This window comes from Vigna unguiculata, chromosome 4 (genome assembly GCF_037176805.1).
Source record: "Vigna unguiculata cultivar grain cowpea cultivar isolate G323 ecotype 2 chromosome 4, ASM3717680v1, whole genome shotgun sequence".
NCBI lineage: Eukaryota > Viridiplantae > Streptophyta > Magnoliopsida > Fabales > Fabaceae > Vigna > Vigna unguiculata.
The window spans coordinates 35,192,203-35,212,648 of record NC_140795.1 but is presented as its reverse complement, the minus strand read 5'-3'; the positions used below and the strand labels follow the sequence as shown (position 1 = coordinate 35,212,648).

Genomic DNA, 20,446 nt, shown 5'->3' with positions numbered 1-20,446 from the left:
ATTGACAAAAAAAAAAAGATATTAAAACATTTTCAATAAAAATAGATAGTTGAGATTTTTAAATTTAGTGAAATTAAATTAAAAATCTCAATAAATAATGCGAGGAATAAATCACTAAAACTTTTTCTTTTCTTTCTGTTTACTACATCACTCATAATATCTTTCGTTTTCTGTATCATGTTTCCATCTCTTTTTTCGAAAATAAATCACTATTTTGAATGGAAATAATTCACAGATTAACAGTTAAAAATTTGTTGTCATTTTTTTGTTTGAATAATTTATGATCAAGTAATGGCATTTAATGGTGTGAAGATCGTAGCTCCACATATTTTACCAAGTGCCACATATTCTATGAGCAAGCTGTTTTCTTTTCCTACCTTTTCGTATCAAAATTGTTTCATACTTTTTAAATTTTCTTGTGCCTTTTGTTTGTATTATAAGGTAAGTCTAAGACCTAGTGACAAAGACAATAAGCTTAGAAACAACTTCACAATTAGACTTGGAAATTAACTCAACCATTAAGAAAATAATTCACTTAAACCACTCTTATTGATATCCACCCTCTCTTTTCATTTTAGAATTCTCATTTTAAAATTTTGTATTTTAAAAGATATGTTATTGTTATTCTTATTAGGATTCCAAGTAAGAGTGATCTTCTTTGAATAGGAAAAAGTTTGAAGAAGGGATGACAATGCTGCATAAAAATTATAAACTAGTTTTGTTGTCATATTTCACATAATGATGGATCTTCAAATCTTTGAATCAGCCTGCATAAATAAGATATTGAAAAAAGTTGTACAAATATTAATTATGACAATAATTTTATTTTAATATTTCATATGTTTGTTGTATCTATGAGTCTATATCATTGATAATAAAATTGAAATAAATTAATTATAATATTAAGATACATATCAAATAAATATATGTCAAGTTAAACCATGAAAACTAAAATACATGGTTTGTACTGTGTATTTTTTTTTAATCGACCATTTGACTCACTTTATATTATTATCCTTAATTAAAAGAATAACATAAGAAAAAAAAACACTTCGTTATTAATATTATCTATTAATATTTCTCTTTTAATTATAATATTTGGTATTCTAATTCTGACCCAAGTTTGTTCGGGAGTCGTTAGAAATAATGATTACGTTTCTAAAGTATTATTCGTTTCGGAGCATTTGAACTTCCTTTATTAGATGTATCGAAACATTTGGGAATCCAAGTAACAACTATCCAAGGTTAAATATAATCCAATTAGGAAGTTGCAAGAATCTTATAGTACTACAATAAGAGGTACCTTCATGTTCTATTTTAGTTCCATGTACCTCTAAAGTGGGAAGTCAAGGGAGGGGTTACCCGTTGTTGTCAAGTAGTTGCTTCTTCATTCTGCTTACGTCTCTAGTGAAAAAGAAAAACCCACGTAAATCTAAAGAGAAAACTGAGATGAATTCTCCAGCCACGTGAAGATATTTTTGTGATATGCATGAAGCCACAAAATGTGAAGAAGAGAGAAAATGAAAGATTGCATGAGAGCCAAAGGAAGATTAATTGAGGCATGACCCACTTGGAACAATGACTCACTCTAGTTGCCTTTGTGGACGATCACTAATGCCACACCTGTTCATGGCTTCATTGTCAATGTGAGTGAGGTGGGGTGCTGAATGTTGTTCCTTTGAAATATGAGAGAAAATTGTGTGATTGTGACACCCCTTTTGGAACAATCTATTGTTGAGTATGTACATTGTATTGGAAGTTGTGGGGTTGCCTTGGAATCCAATAATTATAGATTCACAACTTGGGGATCAAAGAAAAACATGACAAAGGTATCATGGAATCTTGGTTGTGTTTTTTTTATTGTGCATATGCAATGACAAACACAAACTTACGTATTGGTATTGTCGAGAATTTAAGTGTGAGTTTAAGTTTTATATTGAACAAAAATGAAAAAGTTAAATACGATAAGGATGAATACTCGTAAACTTATTATTTTAAGGTTTTTGATTGAAGATGATGTCAATCATTTATGTATAGGTTGGACTCATGTTTTATTAGTTTGTATTTTTTCGATAATTTTCTCTTGAAAGACTTACTTGTACATAAAAAGTGGACAAGTGTACCTCTAATTTTTAAAAATTATTATCAAATATCTGTAAAGTATTTTGCCTTCCATATTTGTCTTTCTAATTTTACCTATTTATTCTATTTATTCTTTATTTTTATTTTAAAAAATTGCTGAATTGATATCCAAATAATTTATAATTACCTTACTAACTTAGGATATTAGATCCTACCGTAAACAAGTCTTGTTTATTTTGAGCAGACATGTTTTAGTGATAAAAATCGAAAGTTTGGATATTGTGTTGTGAAATGTTGGTGTCTTTTATTAGGTTTAACTTTCATTCATAATCTTGTTGAAGAAAAAATGAAATAGGTTTAGCTCGAATACGTAAGTTAATCTCTTGAACTAATGGGTTCAGTGGAATAAAAATGGTTATAGCTTAAACCAGTTTGATCGTGTTCAATAAGCATGTAAGAGTAGAAAATATGATATTTTCTTGATTTTTTATTTTTTATTTTTAAAAATTATACAATATATATTAAAAATAAGCAAAACAGATTTAATATGATTTGAGTGAGATTTAATCTACTACTTATTTAATAGTTTTCAAATTTCAACAGCGAAATTCAGTTCTAATATCTAAAATTTAATAAAAAAATATTAAAAAGTATAAAGTTTGCTTTGAGGTGTGACTTCATTTAGCGATTTAGATTAAAAAAAAGTGAAGGAAGTAATTAAGAAAAAGAATTTTAATGCATATTTATTTATTATAGTTTATATCATTTAAGATATTCACTTCAAATAATGTTAAAGGTGATAGGAAAGATGTTTGAATTTCTTCAGGTCGTAATTTTTAATTTTAATACAAAACTAATCCATTATTTATAATTCGTCAATAATATGTTTAACGATTTTATTTTTCAGTAGCATTGTTTCCACTTTTATTTACCAGCATAGTATATTGTACACTATATATACAAATATTGCATGATTTGTGACTGTAAGTAGCAATTCAGTCTCCAAAAACCCGAATTCCAGATTTTCTTTTGCTACTTTTTTTTTTTTTATTTACCAGAGGTCCCAAGGATTTCAATTCTGAATTGGGTTTTTTACTTTTTTTTTTCTGTTTTTTTAAATGGTTGGAAGAGATTTTTGAAAAAAAAAAGATTTAGTTATTTTAGATGTTATTTGGGAAAAATATAAAAATAAATATAATTTGAACACTTTTTTTAATTTGTGAAATTAAAAAAATAATTTAAAAATAAATTTTGTATTTTGTATTAAGTTTTTTTATGTGTTGTTTACAAAAATAAAATTAATTTTTTTAAAAAGTTTATTTTTTAATTTGTGTATTATTATTTTATATTAATTGATGTTTGGAAATAAAATTGTACGAATAATAAGAAGTAAAAAAGTAAAATTAATTACTGTATAAATATTGAAATTTTTATTTTTTAATTATGATAATTTATAAAAATTGTATATTAAAAGGTACAAAAATATTTAATTTTATTTTTCAAATAACACCTAAAATAATTAAAAATACAATACTAAATATATTTTAACCTCCAATTCAAAATTTTTATAAAAACAAAAATAAAAAAATAACACTTAATTCTTTTTTCTAAATTTCAAAAATTTTAATTCATTTTTAAAAAAAATGATCATGGACCGAATTCTCACTGAGAATTAAAAAAAAGTAGCCAAAGAAGATTAGAATTCAGGTCCTGAGACCGAATTTTCACCTACGATCTCAAACCATGTGTGTAAATTTAGTGTATAGTGTGTTATGTGGTTAAATAAAAGTATGAACGGTGCTACTGAGAGAAAAAAAAGCCATATTTAACTTCAAAATTGAATAAAATTAGGTTAACTTTGATTCACAGTAAACAAAAATTCTAAATGTTTTCAGCTCAAACCTATTTTTAATTAGATTATAATTCTTTTTTACACGTTTAGTAACATTAAAACTATAGAAAGGAATATTAAAATGAAATTGAAAAAAAAAATAGTCGGTTTAATACAATAAATATTAACATGTTTTATTTTTAGTATAATAAAAATATTATAATTTTATTACAAAAAAACTTAATTTTGTTAATTTTGGTTGAAAATTGAATATAAGTTTAATTTTTAGTAATTGTCACATGTATTTGTATTTGTTAAAGAGAAATTAGTGTTAATAAGAAATTCCTTTTCTCTTTGTTTTTTTGTTTTATAAATTTAAAATTCTTAATGTTCCTTCAAAGTTATTCATATTAATATTATTTTATCTTTAATAAATAAATTTGACAATTTCTAAGAACTAAACTACTTGATTATTCAATTATTAATAGAGTTTAAACAAAATTAATAAAATTAAAGTTTTCATATTAAGATTATATTTTTTTAACAAAATTCAAACAAAAGTAATGGAATTAAAGCTTTCATATTAAGATTGTTCTCTTTTTTTTTTTCTTATTATACTTGATATACTTAACCGACTATTTACCAAAAAAAAAAACTTGTTATAAATATATTAATTTAAAAAATAAAAAAGAATTTATCAAAACATCAACCTAATTTAAGTAAAAATACATAAATCTAAAAAGATTAATCTATTATTTTATTTAGTTTTGACTTGAAATTAACAAACTAATTAATTAAATCCATATGAACCAATTACACCATTTATTTTTGTTGAACATGGCATTAATACAAATCACCACATTAATGCACACAAGTAATGTTGGTATCAATTCAACTAATTAAGTTTCAACTTGAAAGTTGGTTAGATTTATCCAATCATAAATATTCATATTTAGTCCAATAAACTTGCTTAACCAATGCGGATCTATATTTGATAAAAAAAAAAAAAAAACTCTCTTCGACATCATCATATTCTATTGCAGGATATTGTTTTTTCTTTTGCATGCTTCAGATCCATTTAAGTTCCAGTTTTGGGCTCCCTCTCCAAACTCTAATGGGCTTTGGGCCCATCTTAAATAAAAGTGATCCAAAATTTTGAATACATCGAGGACGCTGCCTAGGCAGTTTTTTTTTTTCTGCACCTCCATAATTTCAACATGCGTCCTCATAAATTTAAAAATTAAAATATGCCCTTTAATTTAGAAATGTTTTTCAGTTATGCATTATATGATCTCGAGATGTTTTGGAATATATATGTTTCACAATACAAGTTTATCTTATTTAAAGATGTACATTTCAAAATATAAAATAAAATTTGTATTTTAGAATGAACAATCTAAAATACAAAAATTGTTTTTCGAAATGTATAATGTACCTTTTATTTTTTGTATTCCATAATGTGTATTCTAAAATATAAATTATAAATTACGTAGTTCAGATTCTATATTAAAAAACTTAAAAATGCATCAAGGATTCTATAAATCAGAATGTATTTTTCAATAACATACACAATAGCAAGAATAAATAAAAGTCAAAAAAATCAATCTCTTCGGTTAGTACGTCAGGGCATTGGGTAAATAAGGTAGTTCCTGAACTTCCTGATAATGGTAAAGTGTCATGATAATATGTCTAAAACAAAAGCTCAAGGAAAAGTATGGGTGGGCAAAAAGATTTGAATTGTGAAATCTAATCCATAATAATTCAAATCAAATATTACTTTAAGTCTACTTAAATGGATATTTCCTAAATTCAAATCTATATTTTTGGATTTTAAATTTAATCCACTTAATTGATTTTGGATCAAATTTAGATTAGACCATTTTTGGATTTTAAAAATCTAAAATCAAGATGTGTCTAAATCAAGTTAAAGTGGTTAAGGACTAGATTGAACCAAGTCGACTCAGATCTAAGGTTGAGTACAATTGGTTTGGGTTGAAGAGTCAAGTTGAATCAGCCCAAACCAAATGATCAAGTCCATTCAACTCAAGTCGACCTTGGCTGAGCCTGAGTCAAAGAATAAAGACGAATTGACCCGAGTCAAAGGTCGAGGCAAATCTGCCCATATCGTAGGTCCAAGAGAGTGTCAACCTCAGCTGATAGTCAAACCGAGTTTCCAGGATGAAGGTCAAGTCGAGTTGTCCAAGACAAAGGTTGAGCCAAGTTTGTCCAAGATGAAGAGCTGAGCCGAGTTGGATCGATATATAGGTCAAGGTGTGTCAATATGGGCAGAAGGTCAAACCAAGTTAGTCGTGTCGAAGGTCAATTAAGTCTGTCCTAAGTCAAAGGTTGAGTAAAGTCAGCCTGGTCGAAGGTCGAGCCGAATCAAAGTTTAAGTAGAGTCTACCCTGGCCGAAAGTCAAGTCAACCTAAGCTAAAGGTGATTGTGTCAAGTTAGCCTCGACAAAATGTTGAGCTGAGTTGGTTGAGATGAAGGTTGAGCCAAGTTGGTCTTGGTCGAAGAATTAAGCTAGGTTGGCTCGGTATGAAGGTCGAGATGAGTTAATGTAAGTAGAAGCTCGAGTCAAATCGACTCTGGTTGAAGGTCAAGTCAAGTCGGTCCCAATTGAAGTTTAAATTGAGTTGTTCCAGCCAAAGCTTAGCCCAATCAATCCAAATCGAAGGTCGAACAAAGTCAACTTTAGTTGAGGGTTAAGATAAGCCAACCCTGTTGAAGGTCAACACAAATCAGTCTGGGTCAAAGGTTAAGATAAGTTGGCACAACCTTGTTGAATGTCCTTTTATGTATAAATTTAATTGTGGTTTATCTCCCTTTTTATATTTGTGTTGGTTTAATTTGTAATTTGGTCTTTATTTTTGTAAAAAAAAAAAACTCAATGTGACTCCTTTTGTTAAATGGATATATTAATAACGTTTGAAAGTGTCACGTGTTAAATTTTTAATATCTACATGTGATAATACGAGTCATCTTCTACTTTAAATCATCCTTTAGTGACCCTCCTTATCATGAATTTAATGTTTGAAATCTCATAAAATTAAATTATAATATAATATATAAATTAGTATACATTTAACTTTATTAAACCAATTTTATATGATTAAATCAAACTTAAATATACTACCTTAATGGTATTGAGACATTAAAGTTTATCATAGTTAAGAATTTAGACTATTATGCTACCTATTATAGAGTCTTCTTCAATTCTCACATCCCTAAATGCATGATGTTCTTGGTGTGAAGAGATATATCGTACATTCCAATGTTGTAAGACGGAATTAAACTACTACTAAGTATTAAATAATAAATGACTTTTTTTTTTTTGGTTGATTCTTAAAATTCAATTCAAAGTAAATTATGCTTAATTAAAATAATTGAATTAACTTGTTCTACTCGGTTCTCAAACACTTTCACCAATTTTAAAATGAACAAAAAGTTAGTTTTCTGTTAAAACTGATTCAACTCCTCTCATCTCTATTAAGAAATGTAATGATGTAGTTAATTATAATTTCCTTGATCATTAGTATTGTCTCAGCCAGGACCACAACAAACTTGAGGTTTGTGTAGTTTGAATTTCAAATTTGGTAACAATTTGAAAAAAAAAAAAAATTGGAATCAATTTAAAAAATCAAGATTCAAAACTTCAAAACTAACAATTAATTACCTTGAGAGTATTAATTCCATTAAAAGGCGTGAATGTAAGTAAGCAAAAAGGAAGGAAGATGGTGATGAATGAATTGATAAGCAAAAAAATCACAATAAAATATATTACATGATGAAAATCGAAATTAAAGGGCACAAAAACATAAAATGGCAAATAAACGTGGTGCCATAAGAATATGAATCATGAAGAAAACACAAGAAACTGAAAGGAGAAGCTCAAAAGAGAAACCCAAAAGCAAGAACAAGAAAAGAAGCGACCGCGGTTGGGACGAAGATGGCGGTGGCATCCGATGTGGGACTTGGAGCGGGTGAATCTGCAGCTGAGGCTGCCATAATCAACATGGCCATGGCGACAAAGAAAAGCTTCATCTTCAATGCCTCCATTGTTTCTGAGTGTATAACTTTTTTTGTTTGAGAAGAGAAGAGAGAAAGATTCAGAGGTAGTAGTAGTAGTGGTTGTTGAAAAGGAGGTGCTGGTGTGAGGTGTTTTATATAGTGGCTTCATGAACAACACAACAAACGTGAATCGTTGGTTTTTTAACGGGCAGGGGCAGGCTGCCCTAATATTTTATTTTATTTTCGGGGATTTCGAAGCTGCCTTATAATTCCCACTTATATTATGAAATGAAATTGTTGGCATGTATGGATGGAGATTTACTGTTAGGACAAGAGGAAAATGTTACAAATTGGAGTGCAAATATTAGGTGAAGCAAATTATAATTTGATCCACAGCATTTACATTTTTTAAGTAAAAGAGTTATGTTATATACATATTATTATTGATTTAAATCACTATTTCACAAGATTATAAATTGATTTGTATGATATTTTTAATATTAATGTATACATTTATAGATATTTTATTAACAAAAAAAATATCACTATATCGCTAATTAATTTTAACATTAATTTAATTCACAGCTATTCATATTTAAAATTAAAGATGTAATATTTGTATAACTTATCATTGGGGGTTAAGATAAAAAAAATTACACTATTTAATTTTATCTGACATGAAATTTTGGAACTTATAATATAAAACCATAAATAAATCATTTCAAGAGAATATTATGATTTTTCAATTATACAATAATTTCTATCTAACTTATTATATGACAATTCATGATTAACTTGAAATATAGATATCAATAATCCACAAATACATATTCAATTTTCAGATATTGTGTCTAGTGCACACACTTTTATTATGTACTAACAAAAATAGTTATCACAAGAGTAAAAAGCAAATAAAACAAATATATATAGAGAAAGAGAAAAATAGTTGTAAAAATTGGTATGTATTAAAAGTGGAGTAAAAATGATTGGATAAAGCTTTTTGGGATTTTCGGTCAGCCAAAGTTGCCCGTATGGGTTGTTGGACAGGGTGTCTGTATTGGGCTTCTTGGTGCTATACAGCTGTCACCAACTGTTTGTAGGCCCACACTTCTTCTTTCAAATTTTTTAAAGTTACTTTTTTCTTTCTTTCTCAAAATAGGTTTTTTTAATTGTCTTTCTTTAAAGTAAAATAATTGAGTTTGAACATTGAATATATTATTTGGTCCTATACTCATATAAATTTGAATATATTCAAGATTAATGCTTCTTACATAAACTAGCAAAAATGATAACGGGTGAGACATGTATGTATCTTGCATTTTCTTAATTACATTATTTTATAAATTTTTAATATATTTATAAATTTTTAATATATATATAAATTTTTTATTTTATATGATTTGATTTACTATAAAGAAATAAGATAATTAAATATATTATTTATTATACATTAATCCTATAAAATGAGTTGGTAAAATAAACATTGGATTTTATTTATATACCATAATTTAAACATATTTTCATTAAATATAAAATCTTAAATATAATTTTTATATCTTAAATATGAAACTATATATTTATGAATAATTTGATAAAGGTTAACTTATAAACCTAACAACATTTATTAGAATAGACTCTCATATCATTCTTCAAATAAATATTGATATATTCATCATAAAAACAATTTGTCTATCTCCATAAAATAATGATGTTGTATTTACTCAAAATTTAGGAGGGAGGTTATCATTCATGAATTAAAAACGTAAAGAATAATTTGTGGGGTAGGTAACCTTAATTATTATTACATGTTAGATTTTATATGTTTTAACATCAACAGAAAGACATATGTACATAAAAATGTTTGTATTTAATTATTTCTGCAAAGATTTCCATTGATTCGTCTTTTATAGTTTATTTGGTGTTTAGGTATTTCCAATGAGTGGATAATTTAGCAAAATGGTGAGTGTGATGCATGTTGAGCTGGTTTAGAGACTTAGTTTTCTTGATTAAGTGGTCCTTCCAATTATATATAATACTATGAACTTTGATAATTTTAATGTGAACTAACTAATCTCATTACTTTATATTTTTCCTTGTTGGCCATGTGGGTTGTGATGATTGAGCACTTGAAAAATGCAATTTTTAATTGTTGTCACAAAAACTTCCATTGAAAAAGAATTGAAAACATAGCTTTAATTAAAAAATGTTGCATTTTGCACCAATGATTGGGTGTTATATGATTGCCTATAATTCAGGGTTGATTAATTGGGTGTGACAAAGTAAAAGTTTGGCAAAACTTCGTTTTCCTTTGTGATGAAGAACTCTTTCAAGGTTGATGGAGACTTCATTAAGCTATTTAGGACCCCATATTCTAAATATAGAAGGAACCATTTTCTTAGATATGAAAAAAACAATAAAGGTGTTTGAAAATTTTTACTTGTATAAGTTCTATTTTTCTTTTCAAATTCTTAGATCCGCGAATCCTATGAATAACCCACCCATTTTTAAAGCATATGCAGATAAATATACGGAATATTTAGTTCAACTCTTTATAGATTTTAACATGTTTAACATAATTTTGTTTTTTAATATTAAAACGTAACTATACAAATAACGGGTAAATGTGATAAGGTTCAAGTTGTTTGGAATAATTTCTTTTTAAATTTTATCATTAAGAATGCTCAACAAAAATTATAGTTAGGAGTAGTTTTTAACAGATTTCTTTCGATTTAAAAAGAGTGAGATTCTTGATAAATTGAACTTCATCTCAACAAGGCCGAAAGGAATGATTTAAAAACATTGGAAACATTGAATTCTTAATTTTTTTTTGTCCCTATGCACAACAATGGAACCATTTACGGAGAAAAAAAATTAAAATCACTTAGATGCATAAAAACTAGTACAAAACATAATCGATAGCTTAATTAAATGTTTAATGCATATCATGAGTGTGAGTTTGTGTGTCCTAAAAGGACCGCAATGAAAGGTTTAAATTCAGGGAAAGCATGGAGTTGGAGTAATTATATTCATATGTAATGCATTCAACACATTGCATAAAATTTTATTAAAATATTTAATAATGCAACTTTGAAAAATGACCTTGTGAATATGGATCAATATGATCGAGTCCATAACTTACTACTACTACAACAAAGTCAATCTAGAAGTAGCAAATTAGATTGATAAAATTCCAAAACACAAATGAGTAATTGTGTATGATAAAGATAGAAGATGAGTCACTTGACTACAAACATAGCGGAATCGACCAATTCAATCATCAAGAAAACAAGAAATTTGTCAATTTCTTCCATGGTCATGGCTACATACACAAAATGTAATAAATTATTTACTAAAAGAGGGAAGCACATCACTACAATGATTAATACTGGTCATGTCCATTTAGAAGTAGCAACGACGGTCCTAAAAGTTGCTCATGCAAAATCAAACACTTACAAGGTGCTTAAATTTGATAGAAGCAACACAAGATTCTTGGTAGGAGATGGTAAATCCAAGAGAAATTCGATCTGTTAGAAAATTCGTCGTTAGACAAGATGAAAGGTGGTGTGATCGTAGAAAGTTCCAAAACTTTCACCTCCCATGCTCTCATATGATTGCAATCACGCATTACCACCACGATTCTAATATGTACATCAATCATGTGTATAGGTTAAATATAGTGATTAAAGTCACAATAATTTGTGTGGAGCTTAAATACGAAGATTTGGTCAACACACCAAGGTCCACAACTTTATCCTAATTCAACAATAAGAAGTTTCAAGAATAGGTCAAAGTTGTAACATACGAAAAAAAGAGAGAAAAATAATAATATTATAATATAATAAAATAGTAATAAAAATAAAAAGGAAGAAAATGTAACAGGAATGCTTATCCTCTCTCCTTTGTCACTTTTTCTCTCTCTTGTGAGTCTACAAGCTTCTCATCTCTCCTCACTTTTTCACTTTACTACTCCAATCTTTGTCATTTCACACCACTGTGAAATTTGGGAGTTGAGGAGTATTTTGAACCGATCAAATTTGAAAACAAAAGTAAGTTCTTATTTACCCTATAGAATCATTCCTCCCTAATTTTCGTGCTATTTTAGTCATCAATCTTAGTAGGAACAATCGAGATAAGTGATCCTCTCAGCTTATTCTACCATATACTGAAATTTTGTATTATTTGGATAACCTTGTTCTAGGTCTCTAGTTTTTAGTAACAATGTTTTCAAGTTGTGTGGAAGCTTAGTTTTGAGGAAGAGTCGATCTAAGGTAAGAGAAGTTGGTAAAAACTTAGAAATACTATTTATTAAATTTTGGTAGTGATAATGTTGTGATATTGAACCTTGTGGTGTAATGGATTAATTGTGTAATTATTTTGATTATTTTATTTGAATCTATATTATTACATATTTGTGGATGATGGTGATGAGAGTGTGGAATTGGTGAGATGATGAATTTAGTTTAATGAAGTGATGCACTTTGTTTGGTTTTTATTGTTTTGAGTTGCATAATCCTCAGTAAATTGATTTAGAATGTATAAGTATTGTCACTTGAATTGCTTGGGTTGGTTTTGCATTGAATTGAACTTTGATGGCATGATTGTAGTGTTGTTCTATTCATCTAATTTCTTTTGTGTGTTAATTGGAGTATTTGTAATGTAGCTCTTAAAAAGAAATAGAAATGGAATAGAGTAAAATAAATGGTTTATGTTTGACATGTTTCAAATTGGTGCATTGGTATATTGAGACATTTCTTTGAAAAGATATAATTGTATATGTCGAAAGAAAGCGTTTAAATAACTCAAATATACCAATGAACCATTTTAAAAATGTTAAAACTCTTTTATATCTATTATAGCACTGACAATATCGTAGAATCAATGGGCGTCAAGCAGAGAACTCAAAACAGTGAGTTTCAGTGGTCCAAAGCATCATGTGCCACTCTAGGGCTTCTGGCATTGGACGCAAGTTTCCTGGCCCGGCGCTAGGTTTTGAGAGCTGGTAGCCAACATGATTTTATTAGTGAGTTGTCCGGTAAAATCACGATTCACGCTTCTTAACTGTTGGATCGAACTGAAATTTTGACAATTGATCCAATACACATGATTCTTCATTTTGACCATTGGGATCTTTTATTTGAGGTTCGTGGTTAGAGAAATTACTTTCGCAGTTTTGATATAATTAATGGAAATATTATAATTGAATGTTATGCTAATGTAATAGAAAATAAATGGTGAATTATTAACATGAAATTTGAAATGAATAGTAGGTGATTTATGTTGTGTGATGATATAAGATTATATGAGAATGTTATATGTGAAAAATGGTTTGAATGTGATGAATGTAGTGACTCCTAAGGAGGGAGTACTACATTGATGTGATGATAGGAAGTGTATTGAGAGGGATTCTGAAAGACTATCCTAACTCTGCTAATATTGTACTCATGTAAGGAAAGATATCTAATTGAGAGAGTTAATGGAGGTTCCTACAATCTAGGGCTTTAATATGAAAGAGGGTCGAACCTCGCAAATATAAGGAATTTACCATGGTCATACTTTAGAGGGATTTGTGTACTGATGTAAAATATATAGCTATAACTCTTTAGATGTAGGAGTGAGTATGACAGATGCAAAGTTTTAGAGTTTGCTCAATACACTTGACTTTCGAAAGTAGATTCAAATGTATAATTGTTGTGGGCCATGAGGATTTTGGTTATCTTTGTGCCGAAACTGGCATGCTTTTGGTAAACATTTGATTGTTGTTAAGAGTATGTGATGGTTGAATTGAATGGGATTAAAATTTATTCTAATGTGATATATTATAAATGATATGTTTGGTTATATTTACATTAGCTTACCCTGTTATCTATCTATTATGTTGTGGTTTGTCCATGAGGATTGAGTTGTGAGGGTTGTGTTGTGATGATTGAGGCTTGGAGTTGTATTATGATAGATAATGAATTTTCTTGCTAGTAATTATTGAATTCAAATTAGATGAGGAATTCTATCTATAATACAATTTTGATTGATTAACCATACTTAGAATAAAGATGAAGATAGTGTAATAAATGGTGGGACATGTAACTTATGTAAAGAATTATTATGTACATTCAATGAAAAATATTGATTTTAATTTGATGATGGAATTGACATATGAAGTATTTGTTAATTTACACTAGCTTACCATTCTATTTGTGGTTGTGGTTTCCACCTTCGATGATTGTATGTTATATGTAAACAAAGTATCATGAGGTGGTGGAGGAAATAGAATTGAGGCCACAAAGCTTTTAGAATGTTAGAGTAAAAGGGTTATATATATATATATATATATATATATATATATATATATTGATAGTACCTCATATGGATGTAAATATTATATTTCTTCTGAAAAATATTTGAACCAAATTCTTGGAGGATGGTAAATATATTAAGTATCTATATAATTTCATGATACTATTGAGTGTAATTAATCATGTGATGAACAAATTCATAGTGAGATATCTATTAATTTAGGTTTTTACAAAAGTCATCAAAAATTAAAATTGAGATAGATGTCCATGAAGAAGGTCAATCAAAAGAATGCTCTTGTACCGTAAGGACCGATTCCCCATAACAACCAATCGACGCTCAAAGAATTTCTCACAGTGCCAATCGATGAAAAGCTACGTACCCAAGTCATGACTAGTTGATGTGACATTTTTTCCAGAGTGATAATAAGAGGTCAACAACCGAGCGGTCGTAGGCCACGAGGGCCAACTGAGTGAGCCTATGCCCCATTTGCTTTGTCAAAAACTAACTGAAAATCACATTGAGACCCTTCTTGGATGCTTTTATTCTCCTTGAAAGTAAACCATCCACTTCCCAAACAAGCGTGATTGTATGTCGTCGACCTCGACAACACCAACCATGACTTACCATTCTCATATGGCTGTTAGGTTGCGAAGTCGCGGTTGAAGAAGGTGCGCATTCACGACTTCGTCGGTTGGACAGTAGCTATAGAAAGATCATATCTCTGTAATTAAGGTAAACAAGTTAGTAATCAAGTTTAAAAAGCAATTGAATCTCAATTAAGTAAACCCTAATCCAAGGCCCGTATAAAAAAATTATAAATAGGACTCCAAAGTAAGTTGGTAAGGACGTTTACTTCGCATTTATTACAACATTAATTGTTAAACCCAAATGGATTGTGACTGTTTTAAGTATTGAAGCTTAATTGACCGGTACCCTGATCGTCTATGCCACCGAATGCGAGAAGAAGAAAATATCGAGCGGAGGACGAAAGAAGAGAAGAAACAAGCCAAATGTTTAGATAGACGTCTAGTCCCCATATCTGAAACAACCCCTATTACCACTCTAGAACACATAAGAAATCTAACCTTAGGGAATTGACATCACATAATTATGTTTAACTTATGTTATACGTAATTACAATGAATGAATAAATAAATATATATGTTATTCACTTGTATGCACGTCTAATTTAATGAAGTTTATACAAAATTATATCTACTCATCTTAAATCATTGTTTTTATTTTACCAAAATTAGTTAATACTTATATCTATTTATGAAAATAATTATGTGTTAAATATATATTTAAAATCTTTGAAAAATTATATTTCATTAAAAAACTTAATTTTCCTTTTTCTTCATATATATCAAATTCTTTAGGAAAAAAATTGATTTCTTTTATTTCTCTAAAAAAAATTAAATATTGTACACCTATGATGAATCAATACTTCAATTTGGGTCATGCATCCGAGTCTGACACATATCCATGTTTGATACTTTAAGATACTTTACCAATGTTTATCAATGAAGTATCTAATCTATAAAACAGTAATACTTTTATGATGAGAAAAATTTATAATTTTTTATGTTAACAACTTTGATACATATGATTTTAATTTGGATTTACACGTTAACAATCATATATTTATTATAGTTTTAAGAATTATTATATATTTTTCAATATACATAAATCACATATCGTATCTTATTATTTCAAAATAAACATATCGACATATCGAATATGTGTTATATTTGATACACGTACCGTATTCATGGATAATAGCTACACACTCACTAAATTACACTTCTCAAGTTTTAATAAATTAAAATTACCCCTACCTCAATTTTGAACAAGTTGCTAATAATAAATTAAATAATGTTGTCAATTTTAAATTTACATTAAATCACAATAATTTTTAATTTGTAATAAAAAAATTCACTAAATGAATAAACATTTTCAAGATAAGTTGTACGAATTACTTTTTTTTTAAGTTATTATTATTAATTATATCTCACCAACCTTATTTTCGTTCATATCATTTGTCTTAAATAATTTCATTCATTGTTATTTTACTAAATATCTACAATTTACTTTAAAATACTAATTTATAACTAAATAACTTTTTTTTTTCTTAATTCTAATTTCAAATACCAAAACTTCATTTTTTTTATTAATTTCACCTATAGTAATGTTATTATTTTACTTTATTTTTTTATTTTTTACACCAAAATTATTATTAAGTTATTCTTACTAAATAAATATATATTTTCCAATTTTTTTCTTAGAATTACCACACTTATGAAACGTTACTCTCATAATTTTCCTTATACATAAAAAAAGGAACAATGCCATGTCAATGAAAATTTCAAAATGTTAATCTTTTGGGTACCCAAAGAGATCAAGACAAAGATTCTTCGACTTATGAGATCTTTTGAAGGAAATGAAGAATTTTTTTTACCTTGTACTCAGATGAAGAATTTCAATAATTTCAAGGAATTGAAATACCTAGTAATTAAATTATTTATAATTAGATTCTCTTTATTTCTTGAATAATTAGTTTGGATGAAGTAATTAAAATATTTTAAATTTTAATTTTCTTATTTCTCTTCAACTGTATTTTTGAGTTTAACTAACTTAGCTCGACCTTTAATTCGGTACAATTTCTCTTAACTTTTGGTTTAAGTCGACCTTCAACCCAGCTCGACCTTCGTCCTGGCTTGACCTTCGGCTTGTTTCAACCTTCGGCACAACGCAACTCGACTTGACCTTAAGCTTGACTCGACTTTCGACTCGGTCCAACCCAACTTGATCTTCAACCCTACCCGACTCGACCTTCGACTTGAGCCGAGCCGACTTAACCTTCAGCCCAACTCGATCAGACTCGACCTTCAGCCCTGCCTGGCTCGACAAGACCTTCAACTAACTCGGGCCGCTTCGACTCACCTCTAGTTTGGTTTGGCTTGGCCCGACCCGACTTGACTTGACCTTCGACTCGAACGACTTGTCTCGGCCTTTTGTCTAACTTGGCTCAACTTTTTGGACGTGTAGACTTTTTTCGTCCTTACCCATGAGTAATTCCACAACTTGAAAAATTTAATTTTCTTTTTTTAAGTGAATTTCAAATTCTACTATTGTTTAATTATTTAAAATACCTTCTTAAAATTCCTCAATTTCAATTCCTTTTAATCTTCTCATCCAAATATGTCATTTAAGAATTTTAAATTTTCCAAATAAATGAATTACCTCATTGAATTACTTCATTCAAACACATCAGGCTTCTTGTACCATGTCAAATTTTTCTCACTACATTTTGGATTTCATTTCCCAAAATACATTAAAACAATTAAGGTTTTTTTTTTCAGGAACACAATCACTCCATTTCTATTATGGAAATAATTTTTTGGAAGCATTTGATGGAGTGGAGCGATAAATTCGATAGGGTACTCGAAGCAATAACTCATCTAAGATTCGACATTTTTTTTTCATACTGGTCCCTTAAAAACTTATTGAAAGCTCCTACTTAAAATAAGTTTAACATTTTTTTCCTACTGGTCCCTTAAAAGTTTGATTGTTTTCTTATTTCTTGAATTTTTATTCCATTTTAAGCGGTAGAAATCTACTTTTCCTATTTGACTTGGTATTTTTTACTCTTTTTTTTTTTTTTTTTTTTTTTTGTAAAAATAGTCTCCTTCGACAATAGGGTGGTTATAGTAGCGAGAAAGGGAGTGTACGGAACTAGGGAGAACAACAATGAAAAGGATTGTGAAGAGGAAGAAATAGAATTAGATATTTTAATTAGGATTAATTCGGTCTTTTAGACACCCGCATGCGGTGTAGAGGAAACAAAAGGGGTGCATAAAGCAATCCCCATATTTGACTGTTCCTGAAACAGCCTTTCACATTTTTTCATTAATCAATTGTTTTATTTTTATTTTTTGTTATTCTTTTCAATCTGCTTCAAGAATGTTAATAATCATTTCGTGTTTAATCTATCTCTCTGATTTTGTGTATGAAAAACAGGCATTTGATTCTTTTGTGTTTGTGTGTTTTTACTTCGATTGAGGTTTTTAGCGAAGAACATTTGGTGGTTAAGAGGTGTTTCTTGAAAATTTCAATAAATAAGAAATCAGCTAAGTTTACATTCTTCGCAAATAGATATTAAAATGATTTTGTAGGTAATATTGTAAATAACTTTGCATATTTTATATATAGTTAAAATCATGGAGGCATTTTATTGAAATGATAGTGCAGAAAAGGGTTATATCACTAAGGAGATATATATATATATATATATATATATATATTTCAGCCGTTGTTGCTTGTTGCTTTTTTTGCAGGCTCGAAAATATCTCTTTCGCCTCTCCTCCCTATCTCTATTCTGGTTGATTCGCTTCTTCCTTCTTCGCGCAAACGAAAGAAGAGAAAGAAATGGAGGGTGGCGCCTACATAACAGGTTGCTTGCTTACCAAGCCATCCTGGCTTTTCGCTCCTCCAGTTCGATTTTTATTTATTATTATTGACTTATTATTAAAAAAACTACTAACTATCAAAATGAAAGACGATCGAAGAGAAAGACGTCCCAGATACAACCACCCATTTCACTCAAAGATAGGCTCGTTTGGCCTAAGGTGAAAGACGCGAATTGCACAGAGATTAACATTATATAACCTAACCTAAGATCCGGCCTCAACACAGGAATAGCCCTGATCTGCACAACGTTATCGTACGAGGGGAGAGGGAATACTACTTGGAGCCTTACCAAACCAGCAACATATAATTGCGTATATAACACAAACATGTAATCTTAATCTGATCTGGAATGAAAGCTCTCGCTCCTTTGGCTTTCTTTCTCCCGGAGACCATGCCATTCCTCGACACCCCGACGGTGGGGCCTTATGGGGAAGGGCCCAGCCCAATAAGGATAGCACACCCCCCACTTCAAGCGCACCTCTGTATCGACATTTTTTTTTAGAGCAAGAAAAGAAGCGGAATGTCCGGTAAATTATGTCGAATGAAGCTATTGGAATTATTGGAACAACACCCTTGCACCATCTATTCACTATTGAGTCTTTTTGTCTTCGTGATCCTCACCCTACTCGGATTGTACGTGTGGAACACGGTGCAATCAAAGAGCGTGACGAGAACATAAAATCGTGAATGAAAGAGCTTGACGAGACTTTCTCAATTCGAGATGTTAGAAGGTGCAAAATCAATGGGTGCCGGAGCTGCTACAATTGCTTCAGCGGGAGCTGCTGTAGGTATTGGAAACGTATTCAGTTCATTAATTCATTCCGTGGCAAGAAATCCATCATTGGCAAAACAGTTATTCGGATATGCAATCCTGGGCTTTGCTCTAATCGAGGCTATTGCCTTGTTCGCATTAATGATGGCCTTTTTGATTCTCTTTATTTTCTAAGTTTCTCCTTTTGAAAGGTGTAGTCTCTCCTACTTGAAGAGGACGAGGCCCCCAGAAATGGGGGGAAGGGGAGTGGGCAAGGGGCCCCTTCACGGCTAATCGATCTCTCTCCCTCTAGTAAGCTCATCTTTGCGTAGCGTAGTAGAATGAAGGCTACGCACTGACGCTCTCTTATCTATTAGCCTAAGCGTCTTCGCTAACTCGCTCGCCTACTATACTATACCCTACTATACAATACATAGGGTAGGCTAACCCATAGGTCCTTAGTAGCGTTGACAAAGAAGAACAGCCGGTTAAAAGACAGTGAATCTTTATAAATATATTTATAAAAGATTCTATAATAATGAAAAAGATATTTGATATAGGCCAGCTTGACAAGCTACCCTTCCTCTTGATCTTAGGTGCGAATAGAAAGATCTCTTTTTTAGTACCTCCACTTATCTATCGATCCCGGCCCGGAAAAGTGACCGACCAGGGCCCTCTTTTTGAATGAAAGAAAGGCTTTATGAGCCCTAGCCCTGTAAGCCCACACCTGTGTAGAGTAGATCGTTCAACACCTGCGGCCCTCGCTTATCGACAAGCTTAACCACGGAAAGCATTTGAACCAGACTGAAGCAGGGGCAAGCCGTATGCGGATGAAATCGCTGCAGAGTCGTTCGCAGCAAAAACTAAGACTACCCCAGAGGTAAGGGGGGTCGAGCACGTAGTACCTTGGTCGTCGGTAAACAGGGTAGCTCCACGTACGCTTGGGGCTGGATTGAATCCTAAACATATTATTAAAGAGATATATGCGTCAACCAACTAAGACGGA

The 20,446-nt window shown here is 29.9% G+C and overlaps 1 protein-coding gene across 1 annotated transcript; it reads right to left on the bottom strand.

The window, feature by feature from the left end:
- Window positions 1–7,643: 7,643 nt before the first annotated feature.
- LOC114181589 (uncharacterized) lies at window positions 7,644–8,067 on the bottom strand. Its single transcript, XM_028068083.2, has one exon. The coding sequence runs from the start codon at window positions 7,974–7,976 to the stop codon at window positions 7,809–7,811; it is 168 nt and encodes a 55-aa protein (XP_027923884.1). The 5' UTR covers window positions 7,977–8,067; the 3' UTR covers window positions 7,644–7,808.
- Window positions 8,068–20,446: the final 12,379 nt, after the last annotated feature.

What these genes read in the sequence shown, in the direction of transcription:
- LOC114181589 (XM_028068083.2), bottom strand. Translation starts at nt 7,976, where the DNA reads ATGGAGGCATTGAAGATGAAGCTTTTCTTTGTCGCCATGGCCATGTTG.